Source organism: Pogona vitticeps, chromosome 4 (genome assembly GCF_051106095.1).
Source record: "Pogona vitticeps strain Pit_001003342236 chromosome 4, PviZW2.1, whole genome shotgun sequence".
NCBI classification, from domain to species: Eukaryota; Metazoa; Chordata; class Lepidosauria; order Squamata; family Agamidae; genus Pogona; species Pogona vitticeps.
The window spans coordinates 143733055-143754899 of record NC_135786.1 but is presented as its reverse complement, the minus strand read 5'-3'; the positions used below and the strand labels follow the sequence as shown (position 1 = coordinate 143754899).

The 21845-nt window shown below is 40.0% G+C and overlaps 1 protein-coding gene across 2 annotated transcripts in view; it reads left to right on the top strand.

Annotated features, from left to right (window-relative positions):
• The first annotated feature begins 1414 nt into the window (after positions 1 to 1414).
• The window catches only part of MARCHF11 (membrane associated ring-CH-type finger 11), a 39924-nt gene continuing 19493 nt past the window's right edge, over positions 1415 to 21845 (top strand). For both annotated transcript variants that reach the window (XM_072998505.2, XM_078391708.1), the window contains exons 1-2: positions 1415 to 16154; positions 21119 to 21274. In XM_072998505.2, the coding sequence (XP_072854606.2) occupies positions 15876 to 16154; positions 21119 to 21274 (435 nt within the window). In that variant the 5' untranslated portion in view covers positions 1415 to 15875. The remainder of the gene's footprint in view (positions 16155 to 21118; positions 21275 to 21845) is intronic.

Sequence of the window (21845 nt, the reverse complement as noted above, 5' to 3'; positions counted from 1 at the left end):
ATTTCTGTTAGGAAAGTACCCTTTGTGAATCAAGCTGTCTTGTTCTGCCTGACTAGCCTTACAGATTCCTCTTTCTACCAGCATTTTTCCATCTAGTAACGCTTTTTCTAAGGCCGCTCTTTCTATGTGTTCCTTGCAGCCTGGGACTGCATTATGCTAAAGTTGTGCAGCAGAGGACAAATTCTGCACTTTGATGAGAGTTGGGGAGCAAGTTGATATATGCAGGTTGAACAGCTGTCTTTGAAAACCTTCCAGCTACCTCAATTCACTCACTGGGAGTGTCTGAATAATGCTGTTTAATGATTCTGCTATTAAATAACAGAACAGAAACAAACATCTCACTTGGAACATTTTTCAAGGTATAACAACTTTGATTGCATAACAACTAACCTTTCCCACTGCCACATCACTGTGCATATAATTAACATTTATCACACTCAAAAAGGTGCACCTCAAGAGGAGGAGAACATGAGGAATGCAATTAATAAGATATATAGCTATCCAACCTCCGAGCACAATGAATGCTGCTTCTTCATCATAGTGTATGAGTTTTAATCTTCTTAGTTGATTGCAATGGAATTGTGTCCCACCTTTGCCGTTGGAAACAATTTTCTGAGTATGATTTCAAAACTACAGTGGCGCCCTGCATAGCGACGTTAATCTGTTCCAGGATTAACGTCGCTATGTGGATTTGTCACTATGCAGGGGGGAAAGCCCCATAGGAACGCATTAAAACGGGTATGCGGGGAATCCTTGATCCGGCCGCCATTTTCGCTGCCTGGTAAGCGAGGGCAGGGCGTGAAAATGCTGCGGGTGGCCATTTTGCGGATGCGGCGGCCATTTTGGAACTGTCGGTCAGCTGTTTAAAAAACATCGCAATGTGATCGCATTAGCAATTGCAAAAAACGTGTCGCTATGCGAATTCGTCGTTAAACGGTGCGCTCGTTAAGCGAGGCACCACTGTATATCCTTAAAATACATTATTGCCAACTCCTGTCTGTGCCATCTCATATGTTTCCAGATCAAGAATTGCAGAAGTGAAGAAGTGTTTGGGTGGGGAGAGAGGTTGGCCACAACTACATCACTCTAGGCATGCTGCCATTTACTATTTCTACCAATTCTTTATCATAGTGTGCATAGACAGCAGTGGAGACACTGTGTCACAGTTGTATGATTGAACAGCTTTGGTTGAACCAGCATTAATTACAGGATCAAATTAGATACTCTAGTCTTGTATGCAATAACGCAATTGCAGGTGTATTAATTGTATCTGGAGGTAATCCGGTATAGGTTTGAAGGTTCACAATTGGTTGTGCCTGCAGTAACTATTTTGCATATCTGTTCTGCTGGAGGTGCAGTTAGTGGTGGTGGTAAAAAGCACAGATCTCCTCCTGTAGGCTGTCCTTCCCCGATTTAAGTAATATTCCCACTCAGTGACAAGACAAATGTTGACAAAATTAAGTTCTCATTCTAGGATCATAAGAGGAGTTAAACAGGTAGTTAATGGCTGAAATCCTATTGCTTAGTGTAGTAAGTTGCACTAGAGTAGGCCTATTGAATAGGCATTTGGTGAGTCAACTCTTCCATAAATTTCATTAATTCAAATGTGCCTTCTCCAGTTGTGACTTACTTTAGCATAGTAACTTACAACTAGAGTGGACCCATTTGAATCAGTTGAATTTACAGAGGATTTGACTCATCAAATCTCCATTAATTCAGTGGGCCTGCTGTTGTACAACTCACTATACTAAGCAATAGGAATTTAGCCAATATTACTTGAATTGGGATCTCAAGGATGGGAGGATATGACACGAAAAATAAATTTCACTATTAAAATAAAACCAGATAGAGTAAACTCAAAATCCATTTTTTCTAGAAATCAACTCCTTTATGACAGATGTGTAAGGTACTATGTTTTGAGCTTTTCAGATATGCTCCACAGTCAGGTTCAGACTGACATTCAAGATGTCTGGTGGTTAATATCAAGATTAATCCAGTCCAGGTTTTACTTTCTAGAAAATTTGCTCTATTAATCTTCTCATCCCAGACAACAAAGATTGTCAAACCATTTTGTGTGTCATTTTAATAACTATTTTCTCCACCAAAGCATAATAAGCTACTAATAATTTCATTCCTTTCATTGTATTAATTTTGTTTTGGTAAGGACCATTGTAAACATAGTGGCTGAAATCCTGTTATGCAGACAGTGACACTTTTTACACATAAATTGCCGTAAATTAAGAAATCTCCATAGACACTATCAGTTGCATGATTCAGCAACCTATAGATACTTCCTAATTTGTCTCTAAAAGTTACACCATATGAGTAGCTATGCAACAGGATTTTGCTCAGTAGAATACTGAGATTGCTAAGCAGGTCTTTAAAGAATATTCTCAGTTGTCAGGGTTTGGAGTTTGGCAATAGAGTTGTCATGGAGATCCTACATTCCATTAAGATTGTTCTGGTCATGTCTTGCATAAGATAAAAGATCATGGTCACATTCGGAAGGAATTGTGTGGCAGTAACACCAAGAGGATAGATGGAGTCAAGAGTTAGTGAAGAAACAGATTTTCAGCTGCTATTGCATACAGACATAGCTGGACAGAACTGTGTTTTAGAAAGCAAGGCGAATAGAACAAAGTGACAAAGGCAGGAGATGGAAGTAAAAAAAATATCGGGCTTGGTGACTAGAGTGTGCCAGCATGAAAAACAAATAATACAATGAAGGACACAAAAATGTAAACACTTTTTAAAAAGGGGCAAATACTTTTAACAATTACATTGTTTAAAATAGCTAGGGTTATACAGAATTGCTTGTTACTAGTCATTTAGTTTTTGTTATTTAAAATCACATTTTATTTCATTTTTTTAAAACTACATTTGCTTCAGTTGGGTACTTTATTATTTTTTCAGCTGGCTGTAACAGTGGAGATAATTTGGGCAGCTGTCTTTATTTTGGCCATGATTTTATTTTGATTGTGATTCCCCCCCCCCCAAAAAAAAAAATCATACTGACAATTCGATTCTCAATGCACACACACACACCAAGTGTCTTGGAATTAATGCATCAGACATGGTATTCTGAGAAAATAAAACCAAGGCTGTCAAGACGTGTCTGACAAAGCTAGCCACTGGAAAGGGGAGGCCCCACTTTCACCTGAGTGTAATTTGTAGAATAGCTCTCTCTAAAGCCAATCTTAAACTTAGCTAATATGTAGTGCATAAAAAACAAAAAGCAAAGTGCTTAATACTGGAGAAGTTGTCATTAGATACTCTAGGATAACCAAAATAGTTTCATGCAAAGTCCATTAGCTTTTCTTCCCACTTCAAGTGATATTAGGCTCTCATATTCAACACCACCAGAACAAAAAAAGTTTTCAAAAATTGTTTTGCTGTAACAAATGATATCATGATGCTCTACAATCTAGATTATCGGCTTGTATAGAAAAAGGAAGGGCACAGTATAATTTTGAATTCTATTATTTAGAGGAAGATGCAGTGATGCAGAGCCCTTTTAAAAACATATTAAGTCCTCCTACGTGGATAATAGATTGAATCAATCATATTCACCATGGATTCAACTGAACCAAGGTGTTTATGAATAAAGGATTGGAAGACAGCCAAGACTTGCTGAAAAATGGTGTGTCATCCTGACTTGAATCTGAAAAGACAAGCCTATTCAGAATAAAAACAACAACAACAACAAAACAACTTTTAAAGAGTAGAAAAATTCAATGGATTGCTTGAAAAGGATAGCTTTTTATATATACCTATGCCATCTCCATATACTCCACACACATGTATATGGATCAAAGTATATTAAAATTGTGGCTTACCAAACACTACATTTCCTACACTAAAGTAGATTATAACTCCAGGAGGCCTGTCTGAATCAATGGAACCTATGGAGGATTTGACTCTCACCAAGTCTCCACTGCTTCAGTGGGTCTACTCTAGTGTGACTTAATATGCTGCATGATGGGATTTTTAGCCATTGACTCTGGAATCTTCATAAATGTTGACATATCACTCAGCAATTAATTCAATTGTTTTACTCTGTAGCAACAGAATACTGGCCATTGGAACTAAGAATAACCTGACTCACAGGTAACATATAAAGGAAACTATGCTCTGCAGTAATCTATGGAGAACCATTACTACACACAGTGTTGGACCAGTGATACTGGGAATAAGTCCCACCCAGATATGAAGCTTCACTAGATGATCCTGTGGTGCAAATTAACATATCAGCATAACTAATCTATGTGACAGGGACCTTGCTTGAAAGGCTAAAATAGGGCAGTCCTCTTTCCTCTGGTTTAGCTTGGCAAACATAACAGATGAATCATCCAGCTACCAAAAACCACACTCCATGGTATTGCACAATGGTCTCCAATATTTTGAGGTTTTGAGTCGTAACGGCTAATAAAGTTTTCATTGCTATTTTTTTAAATCTATGCAAATATATTTTACCACATAATGGTACATAAAATTTAAATCTGGAAGAAAGTAAAGAAAAGCTCATCTCCTGCAAGGAACAGAAATTAATTAAGGGACAAAATATCTGACTTTCCAGGTATGCGAAACAAGAAGAATTAGGAAAAAAAAATCAGGACCTGCAAGGAGGAAGCTTTTAATTGAAGATATAATAGTAATAATAATAATTTTAATATTTAATTTGTTTTTATTCTCTGGATAGGTTGGTAGTGCAGTTGCATTTTATGAAGCTTGTTCAATTATATGTAGAGCAGATGCATTTATCTCTGCACACAGTCAGGTGATCTGTCTTTAGGAATAACAATGCGGCATTCGCCCTCGTGGCCCCTGCTTGTCTTTCCCTCACAAAGGTTCACATCGCGTTTTCTTCTCGCTGCCACCAATGGAGTACCTCAATCCACAATATAAATGACGTTTGTCTGGATACTTGACTTGTGAACCAAAACAGAACTTATTTATTGAAGTGAAGCAGAGATTGAATAATAACAGAAGTTTTTCAGATAAACATTATACACAAGCAAACCATCAACATTTCTCCCAGTACACACTTCTTTTCTCTTGCTATATCATTACCACCTTCTCTACCCATTTTCTTAACCAGCTTTATCTCTCTCAGTATCTGTTCCCTCACCCTCTGACTAACCAGCCCTATCTGGCTCCTCCTCCTCCTGCCAAACCTCATGTAGCTGCTGACTCCGCCTCTCCAGTCCTCTCATATGTTCATGCAAATCAGCTCATGAATATGAATGGCATGAGTGACTGGGCAATCCTCACAAACAAAGAGATAAGGAGTTTGTAGAAAGGGGGGAAAAGGCAAGGGGAAGAAGGGGGGGGAGAGAAAACAATAATAAAAATGTTAAAGTATCTTGCCGAAATGCTCCCAGAGTTGGAACAGAACAAGATGAGATGATGCATTTATATTGTGCCAAATTTGTGCCTAGTCACACCTACATTTTTTTAGGACTGCACCTCCCATCACAAATGCACTGTGGAATACTGCTTCACTTCGTCATGCAATAGCAATGCTCCTTTAATCAATCTAGGGTGAATAGCAACACTAGGAATATCCAGGCAAGTATGAAAACAAATCTGTAGACTCTGCCATGTTCCTACCAGTTCAATTTTGCAAGAATTATGACTGATTCTCTCAAAGATTCTTCTCATGAGCTCAGTTTCAATACTGTGGATTCTTTTGTTCTAACATGGCATATAAATAATGAAAACAAACAAACAAATAAAACATTATATAAGGCTATACTTAATGAATACTACAGGTATACTAATCCTGAAAAGAGTCACAATTTGTCTTTCAATGTATCTATTTTGTAAGTGTTCTAATCTAGAGTCATTATGTGTTGGATTTTCAGGTGAATTTATTCTTTACTTTCTAGACAATTAGCTCACAATAATTTGAAATTTGCATTTATATAAATTAAATAACTTTGGAACGCAGAAACACTTGTTTTTTAGAGCAATTATAACTTTACTGTCAAAAGTGACATCTATGAATGATCATTGTTGTTCATATATTCCACATCAAAGTGCATTCCAGTAAAATCAATAATATACAGACATGCATCAAAACATTAAGCAACAATCATATACTCTCTATATACTGTATATATAGGGCAAGAAAATGTTCCTGAATCTGTTGTCATAGTAAAAATGTAGAATGTTTGCATGTGACTCAGAAGTGTTGGTTCAAAGGCAGATGGCTGTGAATCAAGTGCAGAAAAATTCTAGCTTGTGAGCTCAGCTTTTTCATTTATTTTATGTTATGCAAACAGTAGGAGAGACATTAGTTATAAAAGATTGGAAAAAAATTCACGAAGCACTTAAATTGTGGCAAAGCTATTGAAGTATGTTAGGAAACAATTAAATGGCTCTTTGAGAAAACAAAGAAAGCAACAGAGCAATAAACAAAGCTACAGATTAGAGACCACAGCTACATGCAAATATTTCCTTGACATCATAAAGAATGTGACTGCTTGGGGCAATTGTCCATATATTACAGCTCTTAAAGCTTCAGCACATAGCCATTTCAAGAGGTTTTAATGATCAATGGATGACTAAATGAATGTAGAACTCTAGGCTATTAATGCAAAGTATAACCTCTATTAGCTGTCAGGGAAAGCAGTAACAACACTGTTGCCTGAAAGTAAGGTATCTTCATCGATACTGTACAGCAGGGTGTCCAACCTTTCACCTTCCCTGGGCCACATTAGAAGATGAAAATTTGTTTTGGGCCGCACATAAATTTGGTTTGGGCCACATGAGGGGGGCAGCCCTTGCCATCCTCCGGAGCCCCGCTCCAAGCACGCTTACCGGCAGCTGCGATCTCAGACAGCAGAGGCTGCCAGCTTCGACTCCGGTGGCTTTATGGGGCCGGGAGGGGGTCCACCTATTGACGGGGACGGCGCAATGCAGTCACGCAGCCTCCCTCCCCTCCCGCTCCTTCCTTCCTTCCCTCTCTCCCCCCCTACCATTGTGACGTGCCCCAGCCGCATTTCGGCCGCAAGTGCCGGCAGTGTAACTTGAAACTTTGGAATTTCTTTTAAAATAAAAAATTGCACTGGGCCACATTATGAGCTGACCTGGGCCGCATGCGGCCCTTGGGTCACAGGTTGGACAAGCCTGCTGTACAGGGAACCACTACATCCCTTGTTTCTGGAAGAATATAGATTTATTTAAAGTATAGCAAAAACTTGTTAGAAGAGTTATTACCTTTAACTAAAATAAGTCTGCTTATGGCAAAACTAGGTCAAAGAACAAGATAAACTTAGGATGCAACAGAAAGGATAAAATATGAAAGACATCTTGCTTCTGTTTTTAAATGTGAAGCCTACTGTAGACAGCCATACAATCATGGTCTGTGTCACATATTCTCAGTGAAGTTTCCATTCTTATTTCACTCTTTGTGATTGTTTATGAATACTGTAGTATGTTTTTCCTTGTCAGAGCTGTTACCTTGTAGGAAAATTTAAGTTTCTCACAAGAATATGTGCTAAAATCAATATAAGAGGTTAAAAATCATTCCTGTTCATAGGGGATTGTTTCATATATGTACTTGGGAGACTCTAATGTGTAGTGGGAAATGACAAACAGGTACAATTCCATATCAAAACTTTCAAGCATGGGGAAAGGTCAAAATAGTGACTTCTCCATAGCAAAGTAAATTCTCCTGTAATCTGTGATAAGAGTTTCTGAAGATATATATATATCTGTGAGATTAAGAAACTGCTGTTGTTTTCCAGTAGGCAGTGTTACTTGATATTAATCTTGCATAGACACCACGATTCATGCCAACATGACAAGATGAACATGACATATAAAAAACAGGCGAAGAATAGTTTTACCCAAAATCATGTACAGTATTTTCTTTTTCCAATTCTTCTTAATCAGATAAGCAACAGCAATTGTGAATGTAGCATAGTTTAATAAAAATCACATGCCATAAAATCAATTTTCACTTGTGATTACCCTTTTTAGGGTTTTCCAGATAGTTACTCAGAAGTGCTTTTCCATTCTCTTCTTCCGGGGGTTCCCTGGGACTCTGCAGCTTGCCCAAGGCCACACTGGCTGGTTCTTCTGGGACGCAGTGGGAATTGAACTCCAAAACTCTGGCTCTACAATCAGATACTTAAACCATGAATAATAATGTGTCATCTTATGGTAAAGCAATAGTACTCTGCCTTTCAGAGCTGGGACATGTTACTATTTTGTACTACAACTCACAGAATCTTCAGGCCAGCAGGCCCAGGGTCATGGATATTATGGAAGTAGCAGACAAAAGAATTCCATCTACTCTTGCAATATACAATGATTTTAGAAGGTTATTGTGTGATGGAAACGACCCTGATGTTAGGAAAGTGTGAAGGAAAGAGAAGAAGGGGATGATAGAGGATGAGATGGTTGGACAGTGTCATCAAAGCTACCAACATGAATTTGACTCAACTCCAGGAGGCAGTGGAAGACAGGAGGGTCTGGCGTGCGCTGGTCCATGGGGTCACAAAGAGTCGAACACGACTAAATGACTAAACAACAACAACAACATTGTGTGATAGGTATATTCTTCTTTTTTAAAAAAAAATCCAGTGGTTTGATCCTAAATGTTTTTCCTTGTCAGGGCTTTCTGGCAGTGGAATAGGCTGCCTTGAAGGGTGGTGGAGTCTCCTTCTTTGGAGGTTTTTAAGCAGATGCTGGATGGCCATCTGTTGGAAGTACTTTGACGGATGTTCCCACATGGTGGGGGGTTGGACTGGATGGCCTCAGTGGTCTCTTCCAACTTTATGACTCTATGACTTACAATTAAATAGGTAATTAGTGGAATAAACAGAACATATAGCTGCAGTCCTAAACAAACTTACCTGGACTAAGTACAACTGAATTCAGTCATATTTACTTCTGATGAGAAATTTTTGATTGTGTGTTTGAGTTATAAAACTAAGCTGATGGTCCCCTCTAGAAATACGTCACACATGGTATAGTGGGTACAGTGTATGGACTCCAAGAGATCTATGTTAAAATCGTTGCTTGGGTATGGAAACTCACTAAGGGGTGGGAATTGTGAAACTATTCCATAAACATTTCACATACCTTGAAAACCTAGTAGAATGTAACTTAAGGGCACTTGACACACATCACACAAAGAACATAAATTATACATAGCCTGTATAATCTGGTAAAATCAGGAGCAGAAACATAGCAAAATGCATCAAAATCTCAAGATTCCAAGAGTTGTTCAACAGTTTTCCTATTTTACCTTTTAAAATGCCTCTATGTCATTAGTTCTTGTCTATTTTTTAAAATATACAATATTAGAAATGGCATTCTACAGATTCATTCTTCCATTCCTAGACATTTTTATACAATTGGTAGATCAAATAATGAACTTAATAATCTACAGTATACACACATGTGATCTGAAAATGTAAAAAGCAAGCCGCTGCATGTAATAAAATTTATTTTTAGGAAAATAAATATCAATGCATCAATTAAAAGTAAGAAATTATTTACTTTAGCAGGGGAATTGTAAGTTGTCTCAGAAAGTGGAGTTAAAATCCCAGGTATATCCAGAGTTATGCTACACTCAAGCTAGCCAAGTGACAGAAAAGGAAAAACAGCTGGTCTTTTCTCCTTCACTCCCCCCCCCCCATAACTTTAAAAATCTGTGTATCAATTCCAGGGCTGGCACAACTTCCCATCCTTCATGTCTGGAGACTGAGACTGAGAGGATCCATAACATACATTTTATCCTCTGATTTTACACACATATTCTCTCTCTCTCTCTCTCTCTCTCTCTCTCTCTCTCTCACACACACACACACACACACACACACACACACACACACACACACACACACACACACACACACAGAGACACACAAACACACACACACAGAGACAGACAGACAGACAGAGAGAGAGAGAGAGGGAGAGAGATTAATTCTTTTGAAAGAGGATGGCCAGCACTGAGGAAATGAATCATGCAGAACTCAGTGGAAAGGAGGAATATAAGACCATATACTGTATTTCCCTCTGAAGATGGAACTCTCTCACTGTCCTTGGAGAGGGTAATCTGATCTATCCTATGGTCATTGTCATGCCTTCCCTGGGGCTATAGGACTGCATAGACAAAATACGGCACATAACCAATGTCTATCCATTGATCTATTGACTGGTTGATTGTATAATGAAATAGTATTTTGCCTCTGTCATTAGCCTGTCTATCTATGTACCTGTCTATTTATGTAGAGCACCTTTATCTTATAGCGAGGTGCATGTATCAGAATGTCTGTGTTCAACATTATTATTTCACCTGGATTCATTGTTTGGTACACATCTTTTGCATGCTCAATTATTATAATGTGAAATGCTACTCAACCTTTATTTCTGAGTTATCTGTTTGGGAACTAGTTTGGACGTTGTGATATCCAGTGTTTAGAATACTGTTTAATTCTTACACTCGGAGTGTTTAATATATCTTGATGGAAACACCAGCAGTTCAATTCTATGTGCATGAATTTGGAAGTGAGCCCCATTAGTTTTAGTGTAGCTCATTCTCAAATAAGTGTGTAGGACTGCAGGCTTAGATTGATAAATATGCTTCCAGAAGGCACTTGACACATTGTTCCTATGAGCTATTACCTTATCCCTAAATGTATTGGTTCCAACGTGCCATTTGAGTATTCTAAAGTAAATTTAATATACATGGTTCTTGAATCAGCAAAGCAATTTAGAGCTAGGGTCTTAAATAATGAACCTGCATGTTTAAGTTAAGTCAATGAATTACTTCAGACAAAGCCTGGAAAAATCACTTTGGGGCCTGCAGCTATAGTAACAAAATTATTTTATTCTGATAAAATGACAGTTACCATAACAAACTTGTCTTTTAGAACTGATTGTTTCACCTACAGCAGTGCACTATTAAAGAAGTAATGGTCTAAAACTGGAGGACATATATGGCTTTATTAAGCAAGAAGCTGGCTAACATCTTTCTTTTCAACTGTTCCTTTTTAAATAGGAAATGTCTATTGTAGTTATATTTCAGAGGAAACAAAAATTTTTGGTTATAGATTGCTTTGTGCTACAGTAGAACTGTCCTTTCTCTGATTGGTAGATTGTTTTGTATTTTATATACTTATGTTCAACTTTGTAAGCATCTCTGAACATTTTAGTTGTAAAATAACATATACATTCAGTAATCCTAAATAAACGAACAGATTGGACATTAGCTTTGTCCTGTTTGCTTGGAACCTGCTTCACTGTTCTTACAGTCTTACATTCCTGTCTGACAACCAAGGTTTATAGCATGACAATATCCATAGTTCCTATAGGTTGTTGCACATTTGTGTCTGCTTTGAGTAAAAACACAAAGTGATAGAAGACAGTACTGCATTAGGAACCTAGAAAAAGATAAGATCCTGAAGTATCTAATTGAAGAAATAGAACTGAGAGAGGAGGCAGTTTCAAACAAACTATATAACTTTTGCCAGCAATATTTTATTAACATTTTCTTTATTAACCGTGAACATACAGTACATTCTTCACAACCATGCAAATGGTGATCTCATAGCCTTGTTCTCATGCTATATATTTTTAGAATTTGTTTTCTCTCCCTTTTTGTTCTCTAATCTCCTTTTCTCCCCTGTGTCAAAGTATGTTAAAATTCATGTTTACTTTGAAGGAACTGCTGGATAGCTCAGATTGGGAGTTTGATTCTTTACTGTGCCTCCTTAACAGGGGCTGAATTCAGTGATCAACAGGATCCCTTCATCTCTTCAATGCTAAGATTCAGTTAGTTTTTCTGAATTTAATTGTATCACTGTGTGTGCAGGATTGAAACCATAATCTAATCTGAAAGGTTTTTTTTAAAAAAATTAACTAGAGCAAATCCATTGACTTTACATAAGTGTTGACTTTAAGAGTGTCTCTCCCCCCTCCCAAAAATATCTGCTCTAGCTTGGACTAATTATTAGATTTAGTCCCATTTCTTTGTCTGTATGACAGAGAGTATGGAAATCCTATTCATTCCATGGCTTCAGTTTTGCTGGGATTAACCATTGGACTTTGGTATTATTTTTGTAGCCTGATTTAAGTCTTCCATCCACCTCTTTCTGGTCTTTCATAAAGCTTAATGACCATTTGTAGCACCATATATCCTATAAAGTAGATAATGAGTTTCTAGTTTTATTATGTGAACAGGATATAGCTCTGTTATTCATTACATTGCCAGTGGTATCGAACACAGTTTAAATATTACAGCACACTTCTCTTTATACCATTTATTTTCTTTTATACTTTCATTTTTTAAATTCACTATACTTTTTGTCTACCCTTATTAATGCCTTCCCAAGAAATAAGTGCAAGAACAAGTGATACCTTTATTAGATCACCAAAAAAAAAATCAAACAAGCAGCTAGTTTTTCATGTTAACCTGTGTTCATTAGGCTGTGCACCATGATTTTGTGGACAGTGCAGAAAATAATTACTGTAGTCCCAAGAATTCATGGCAGATGATTGTGTCAGATATGCTTTCTAAATGTGAGTTGAAGCACAAGCTGCTAATGCCAATGGAGGTGTAGTTTCAAACTCCAGCTAGCAGTTGGCTAGATTTCTCATTCCAGATCTTCAAAGAGCCACTAAATGATCTGCATTTACCCACCCAGCCACCACACATTGCCTTCTTTTGAAACTCAAGGTTCCCATTTGGCCATGGAAAAGGTTATAGAGAAAATTGGCAAGCCCCCATCACAGGGGGGCCACCCAGAGTGGCAGAATATACTAGATGGGAGGGATATAAATCAAATTAAAAAAAAAGAACTGGGATTAAAATTTAGTCTACCCACTGGGCAAAGCCAATTGAAGCCAAATTGAAGCCAAATGAATAGGGTTGCCTAGTGGATGTAAGCAGATGCCTTCTTCAGTTTGCAGTCCTGATTGACTATTGTTAAGAGTTCATATTGCCTTCCAGGTAGTGCTCTGGGTAATCCTCCAGGGTACAGTATCTTCTGTATTTCAGGAAAATTTAGAAGACGCCACATGGTCCCTACATAGACAGACTGTATTGTTTTAAAAGGGTCTTGTGGGGTTTTAATTTTTAATCTGTAAACTGCCTAGAGCAGTGGTCGAGGAACAGGGGTAAATTACCCCAAATGGGGTAAAAATGAAAATCCTGGGGTAATGAGCAGAGTGCTACCTCCCTCCCTCCTCCACCCCTGCAGCCAAACCTCAAATTGTAAGCCACCTCTCCCTGTTACTTCCTGGTTGCAGCAGGCACTTGTAAATCCTCAGTTCGTTCAGAGACTGGCGATAAGCCTGCTTAATTGGCTATAGCTGTGGAATACCCCCGAGCAATCAATCAATCCGGGGCTTTGGATGACTGCTTCCTCTGGAAATGAATGCAAGCAAGCAGGAGGCGGGAAAGGATCAAGTTAACGAGGGGAAGGAAGGTGCGAGAGACCGAAGGCTTCATCAAGCTTATTTAAATGAATAGAGAAAATGGATAGATGGAGGGTGGGTGGGTGGACGTGTGTGTGTGTGTGTGTGTGTGTGTGTGTGTGTGTGAGAGAGAGAGAGAGAGAGAGAGAGAGAGACTGACTCAAAACTATGAAAAAAGGAACAGGCAAGGTTTGAATTAAGGCAGGAAAAAGGGGGAGGGAGGGAGGGAGGATGTGTGTTTGTGTGTGTGTGTGTGAGAGAGAGAGACACTGACTCAAACTATAAAAAAAGAACAGGCAAGGCTTGAATTAAGGTGGGGAAAAAGGGTGGAGGATGGGTGGATGTGTGTGTGTGTGTAAGAGAGAGAGACTGACTCAAAATTATGAAAAGAACAGGCAAGGCTTGAATTAAGGTGGGAAAAAAGGGTGGCTTCATCAAATACTGTATCATTTCCTTCCATTCAAATCAAGGGGGTAATGTTGGCTTATATAAATTTTTTGGGGGGGGGGGTAAAAGGTAAAAAAGTTCCCTGACCCCTGGCCTAGAGTAGTGCTTGCTCTAAAGGGATGGTAAGTAAGGAAGTAAGGAAGTAAGTAAGGAAGTAAGTAAGGAAGTAAGTAAGGAAGTAAGTAAGGAAGTAAGTAAGTAAGTAAGTAAGTAAGTAAGTAAGTAAGTAAGGAAGGAAGGAAGGAAGGAAGGAAGGAAGGAAGGAAATGCAAGAGCAGGTGATACCTTTATTAGATTACTAAAATCAAACAGCTTTTGACATTAATGCATCTTCTTCAGACTGTGCACCAAGATTTTGTGGATAGTCCTACAAAATGTGCATAATGTGTTAATATCACACTAAGAAACATGAAATATTCAAAGCCAAATTTAATGTATCACTCAGCCACCTATAAGACATTTAAGAAAATTAAGCATATTCTTAGAATCCCACAGAAGCAAATTTCTTGCTTGAGAAGTCAATATGCTTTGTGCAGACAGGATACAAGGCAGTAGTTGTGATCTCTTGCAATATGCAAGCACACATTTAATGAGGGAGAAGGGGGAGGAGTTGAAGAATGTCCTTTTTTAAGAAAGAATCAAAGCATCCAGACAAGGTTCAGTTTTCCAAAAATTTTTGTCAAATACTCTGTTGGGCAACATGATAGCCCTTCTTGAGACAGCCAGTAAGTGTGAAAAGTGTGGGCAGATGATATAAGCATATGGATGTAATGAAGAAGGGAAGGTCTTCTATTTATTTCTATTAATGTTCCAACTAAGGGTGACCTGCTGGTTAGTGGTGGGAGGAAGAGTGCTGATGATGTCATGACGCTCAGCAGCATCTGTACTGTAGATTCTTGAAAAGCAGAATATGGGACTTGATGGGAGTTCTCTCCCCCCCCCCCCCCAGTTTGTCTGCGTTGATGTTGGGCCACTTCTTTCTGTCCTGTCTGTGTGAGACAGAGAGCGAGGAGGAAGAGAAAGAAAGTATGCACCACCCCAGGCAACGTGGAGAAAACTTCAAATTTTGTAGGAATTTTGTATGAGAAGCTGCGAGGAAGAGAGCTGAAAAGAAGCTCTTTCTGGAAAGCGAGAGGCTGCTAATGTACTTTGAAATCCTAACTACCTGAGACTGCAATTCTCTGAGCAGTGCGACAGCCATTCAGTTCTCAGGCATTAATTTATTATTTAATTATTTTTACCCCGCCTTTTTACCCCTCCTTGAAAAAGGGCCCAAGGCGGCTTACAAACCATGAAAGACCATATTGAAAGTAGAAAACAATGAGTATACAAAGGGTGGTTAACCTCATTAAAAGCCGATATTTAAAACGACGAGCACTTCCCGGGCTGAGGCATCCCCTCGGAGCATGAGGGAGCGAGGGGGGGGGGGAAGACCAGTCCTCTTACAGTCTGACCATATGGTGGTGCTTAGAAAGCACGGATGATATCCCGCCCTTTGCGCCCGGGGGGTGGGGAGAGATATGGAAAGAAAAGAAAGAAGGGGGAACATGATTAATTCTTGGCCAGCATGGCTGGCTTCATCTGTGTAGAAGAAAGAAAAGGGCGCGCGGGGGGGGGGATGTCGTAGGGGTCGCGCGGCATGTTCAGCCCGCGGATTCTTCCTCGCGCCCTCTCCCCCCTCCCCTCCCGGCTCGCTCCCGGTAACGGTCTCTAACGGTTTCTGCCCCGCCGCATTCTGAGGCGGGCGTCAGGCGCGGGGGACTCGCGCGCCAGCCCCAAGCCAGCGGGGCGGCGGCGGCGGCGGCGTTTGGGGGTGGGGGAGGAGGCGGACACGCGGTGTCCGCTCCGCTTGCCCTCCTCCGCCAGCCAGCCAGGCGGCTCGTGTCCGTCTCGCCTCGCTTTTCCCTCCGCAGAGGGAGAGGGGGAGGCGGCGGCTTACTAGGCGGGGGAAAGGGAGGCTGTGCCGGGCCGGGGTGCCGTCGGCGTCCCTCATGAACTGCGGCGAGGGGAGCGGCGGCAACCTCGGCGGCGGGGAACCGCAGCAAAACCCCGCCCCGCCCTCAGAGGAGCCGCCGCCGCCGCCGCCGCCGCCGCCTGGGAAAGCCGCAGGGGTCCCACCCGGACCGGCCCCCAGTGGTCGCTCCGCGAAGGGTGGGGTTGGACAGGGAGAGAAACCCGAGACCCGCTCGGTGTGTAGCAACAGCAGTGGGGAAGCCGGCGGGGGCGGTGCCGGCCCCATCTGCAAGATCTGCTTCCAGGGCGCCGAGCAGGTGAGTCCCGACACCGCGCGGCCGAGGAGAAGGGGAGCCGGGGGGGGGGGGAAGGGGAGCAGCTCTCGGAGGGTGGGCTGGCAGATCAGCCCCCACCCACCCTCCCCGCTGAAATGTTGGGAAAGCCCGCTCGAAAACACGCGCCCCCCCCCCCCGCCCCGGGTCCCCGCCTGGATGCCGGGTGAAGAGAGCCATAACATGACTTGCAGGGTGGGTGGGAAGAGCCGGAGAGCAGGGCGCGCGCGCGCACGTGCCGCCGCCGCCCCTGCCCCTGCCTTTAGCGGGTGACGCTCCAGCGCGACGGAGAGGAGGAAGAAACGGGGCCGCCGCAGCCACCCAGGGCCGCCCTCAGGACCCTGGACAGCGCTCGGAGCTGCCGCACAGCCCTGCGGGCGAAGGGGAAGCGAAGCGGCTCGCTTCCCCCTTTCGCCGTTGAGGCGGATCATGGGTGATGCTTGCGTGTGTGTGGCCTGGAGGGAGAGAGGACATTCCCCGACTTCATCCCGGGAGGGTATGACAGGATAAGAAACCGTGGAAGGCTAGTGGGAAACACCGTTCCGAGTTGAGTAACAGCAAATGTCTTTTCACAGTTCTCAACTATGGGGTTAGGGTTGTATCAGGCAGTTGGCAAAATCTGGGTGGTAAGTCCCGTAGAACAAATGTCAGTATTACTGAGATCATGGTGGTTTAGGCAGCAATAGATTACTGACACTGGCAAATATCTGTCGATAAAGATGTAATATAGATTCTACTAAAACTAACATGAAAAAAACTATTAGTGTCTGAGACCAGTGTGTGTTACAAAGTAGCACCCTCTAACAGGTGTGTGCTTAATGTTGTATTAAACATGTATTGCATCTGAGCACACAGTGGGACATGTGAATACATGCATCATGTGTCCTTTTACTATGAAAGTGTTCAGTAAATGAGGCTAAACTGTTGGACAGTCCGCCTTGAGAGGCATGACACATGTGAAAGGTGACATGATTGTTAGACCATACAGATGCACAAGTACAACAAGCAGTTCTTAGAATTCATTTGCCATCAGTGTTAACCCTACCCAGCCTCCTAAGTAAGATTTTGGGTTTTGTGTGTGTTTGTGTGTGAATGTGCAATATAAAGTCAGTGAGAAAATGAGCTGTTTCTGTTCACTTTCATCCACCAAATAATGTTCTGTAGTTTCAAGAGGACTCAAAATTTGAATCATTTTAAAAGCAAGGGACAACTTCAAAAGATTTCAGAAACACTATTGCCTTTATTGAGGCAGATCAAGTCTAATTCCTCACTAGTAATTTTTAATTATTAATTTAGTTACTAAAACAATTTGAGAATACATTTTATTATAATATTAACAGCACGAGGTAACTAAAGTTTGCAGTAATTAGTCATTGGTTTTAGTATGTAGCTGAACATTAACCATTTATCCATTCTTCCTGGTGACTTATATAGTTAGATGAAATATAGGGTAGCTGTGCTGACTATAAGATGAATTCCAGAATTTGTGTGGCAATATCTTTATTGGACCAATCAAAAAGACACAACATTTTCTGTGCAAGTAATAGATATCTTCAGATCTGTCATTTTGATGAGAATTAATAAAGTACAGTAATCTACTCCAACATTGGACAAAATTCTGTTGAGTAAAGTTACACCATAAATCAAAACCAGGCACTGGAAATAATTAAGGTAAAGGTAAAGGTTCCCCTTGACAATTTTTGTCCAGTCGTGTCCGACTCTAGGGGGCGGCGCTCATCCCGCTCTTCAAGCCATAGAGCCAGCGTTTTGTCCGAAGACAATTTTTCCGTGGTCACATGGCCAGTGTGATTTAGACACGGAACGCTGTTTACCTTCCCACCGAGGTGGTCCCTATTTATCTACTCGCATTTGCATGCTTTCGAACCGCTAGGTTGGCGGGAGCTGGGACAAGCGACGGGTGCTCATTCCGTTGCGTGGATTCGATCTTACGACTGCCGGATCTTCTGACCCTGCAGCACAGGCTTCTGCAGTTTAGCCCACAGCGCCACCACGTCCCTCTGGAAATAATTAATTTAAGTCAATTAAAAGCTTCTTATCCTGCTGTTTAAGGTTCTGAGGCTCCCTAGAGCTTGCCTTTGCCTTAGGGAAACCTTTGGTAGCCTTGGGATGGAAGGAAGCCTTTAATAGTAAAAAATCATCAACAGATCACCACCTCCAGTCTTGATGCTACTGACAGCAATCCAGTGGTGATGTCTGACTATTAATAGCTTCCCCAAGGCAAAGGGGAACCTGAAAAGGGGGAAGTGGAAGTAGGAGGCTTTCAATGAACTGAAATTATTTCTAGCTCCCTGATCATGTTCACAATGGTACAACCACATCAAACATATATTGCTCACTATGTTGTAAGATACGATGATACACTCTGAAAGCATTCTCAGTAGGTATAGCTCTTGTCTTGAAAATCTTAACTAAGTGCAGTTCTGCAATTTCTTGTTTAAGCTTATTGAGTGTCTACTGTTCTTTCAAACAGGACAGTCTTAAACAATTTTGTTAATATTTTGTTAGTACAGCCAGGAATTGAGCTAGATTCAGTGTTAGTACCAGCTACAGCGGACATACTGTAAATTTATCAATGGTCCTCACATTACTTGTTAACAGCAAGCTTCATTCATTTCAGTAGGTTTACTCACTTAAGATTAACACCGGATTTTGCCTCTGTTCCCCACACACTCTCTCCTTCTGACATATATACTCTTGATCACATGTTATTTTGTCGGTGAAACATCTAACCATTTCCTCCAGCCTTTACTAAATGGTTTGCAGGTTGTACATTTCTTAGTAGAAAGTACTGTTCTTATACATTGTGCTACCAAATGTGTACCAAGGAACATAGTCAGTACCTTATTAATGAGGGGCAATTTGCCACTGCAACTTGTGTAAATTCTCTTAATATGAACAGAAATTGGCAATAGAATTCTGGCCTGTGAATAGAATTACTTCTATAAAATCAGCGGCACCCCCTACAACACACTTGTTTGTCCCCAGTAATCTTAAATTATTTTTAGACTTAATTTGCTTACTTGCCATCCTCCAAATGTGTACCTGTCTTCTTTCATTTCTATTTGTTAGCGTCCCACTTTGCTAATTTATTGGCACAATCTGAAGTTTTAAGTATGCTCTTAAAGCATTTGCAGTCCATTAATTTGGTGACACCTTCCAAAACATAGGCTCACTTTGGAAGTCTAATGGCGAAGGCATATGTCTATTGAAAAGGGAGGGGAAATAGGTTGATCAGAGGAAATACGTTTGTTTTTAATTTCAAATGCCCATTTTTCTCTAAAAGATCCTGAAGAAATACTCTATATGGCTGTGTTTTGTTTGATAGTGATTTGTTGTAAGTGATTGTATAACTGTGTTTTACAAAGTTTGGAAAATATATTGGAGGTTTCCCTAGAGATTGCAAATATGTAGTATCTGACAAAATTTTCAAGGTGATTGCCTCACTGTGATGGATACACCATGGCAGACATATCTAGAGGGATACCGACAATTTGAGCTATGTATCATCTGTGGGAGGAACAGAGTGAGCAAGATCTCTACAACTGCTCCTTTGACCAGTGGTTGAAACCATGCTGGTCTGTGTTTTGCCACTGGCCAGTATTTCTTTGTGAAGCTCTGCCAGCACAATGGAAATTATGTCACTGGTGGTGGCAGATTGCCACCAATTAAGGAGTTTCTTTTTCAACTTCAGGTTTTCATGATTTTGTCTTGTATACAAGTCACATACACCCCAAAATAATAGTAGTAACAAATCAGCAGCAATCTGCTGCTGTTGGTGACATCATTCATACTATGTAGCATAGCTCTAGAGAAGGATGCTGGCCATTTTGTTCGTCCTAAGAAGCAAGAACTGCAACTTTCCAGTGGCCCTTGGTGTGTGATTATATAAGTCTAGAAAAGTCTCACACTTGCATACTATTTACATACTTGCATAATTAATTTTATCCCCCAGAGCTTGAAATGTTAGGTTTGATTGTTTTATGAAACAATAGGAAGACATATTTAGGGCTTCTGGGGAACTGTTGAAAAGGGTACTAGTTCTGTAAGAGAGGAGAACCATGGGTTTCGGATCAGGGAAAGAGTATGAGAAATCACTAAATTGTGAGCCTCAAGAATCAATTGCCTGAAGCTCCTTTTCCCCTTGTTCTTCACTTTTCCAAGCCCTTTGTTCTACAAACCAGTGTGTTAGGTAGAAGATACAGTCTCATGCATGTTTATGCAGAAGTAAATCCCATTTTGTTCAGTGGGACTTCTTTCCCAATAGTGTATTTTTGCAACCTTGATTATCTTTCAAATATGCACTTAGAAGTTCCTTATATATTCTCATTCTCCATCCCTATCATGAGGTCTAGAAATCTATATTTTTTGGAGAAAAATTTAGATTCCTAGGCCTATGAATAAACTCCTGAATATGTTGTTATTTCCACATTTACCATAATATTAATGGTCATGTCAGTTTTTGAGATGATAAATGTATTATAGATATGGCCTGTGTATTTGTATGACAGATTAAAGTAAGTTAATGCATCCTTACTTTCTATTTCTAAAATGATTTGAATGGCATAAAAATATTTACAATGAAGTTCATTTGGATGCCATACATTTTTTCTAGTATAAATTTCAAGAAGGACTGCAGAGCAATATTTATTACAAATAGTATTGTTCTTTGGCCAAAGAAATCATTTGTGCATGGATGAACCCATATATTTATCAAAATTTTTATGAGACTGGAAGGAAAGAAGGAAAAGGAAGAAGAGGAAGGGGAAGAAGAAAAGAGGTTTTGCAGTATTTATTTGGGAAAAATAAAATGATTTTAAATGCTGGAAAACCTATTTTAAAAACTTATTTTAAGATCCACTGTTCAAAGATGAGAAAAATTTAATATTATATTTATGCACCCATCCACTTATTATCATTTTTTTCCCTAGGGTGAACTGTTAAATCCTTGTCGATGTGATGGGTCAGTACGGTATACACATCAACTTTGCCTGTTGAAATGGATTAGTGAAAGAGGGTCCTGGACTTGCGAACTCTGTTGTTATAGATACCATGTTATAGCAATTAAAATGAAAAGGCCTTGCCAGGTAAAATATCAGAACTTATATATAATAATATAAATATGTTTGGATAATATTAAGCAAATAATTTTACATATTATTTTCTTCATTTATTGTTTATTGTGTGAAGTGATCTACTTAGTATATTTTGAAGTTAAACATCTTGAGGATAACACATCACAGTTCATCAGTGAGAAAGACAATGTAACCTGAGTCCTAAGCAGAAGTATGTTTTTAACTCTTTCAGGGGAATCTAAAATAGCTTCAGAGCTTTTAAAATTCTGGCAAAATTTACTAAACCACCTGAAGGAGTTCCAAAAATTGAATTCTGCTCAGCTGTGTTTTGTATCTGGCATTTATAAATAGAAAAAAGATAGAACAATTTATCCAGAGAAACTAATATGAGAGCTTACCTAGGCAACTTCACCAGCTCCCTTCAAAGAGACAAATATTTATTTTAACATTAATGTAAACCTTCTAATTACTACATGAAATATATTCCCTCTTCCTTGCTACAAAAAGTTATGAAATGCCGGTGTGTTCTGACTCTGTAGAGATCTCCCTATGTTTCAGATACATCATTGTAAATAAATTCATA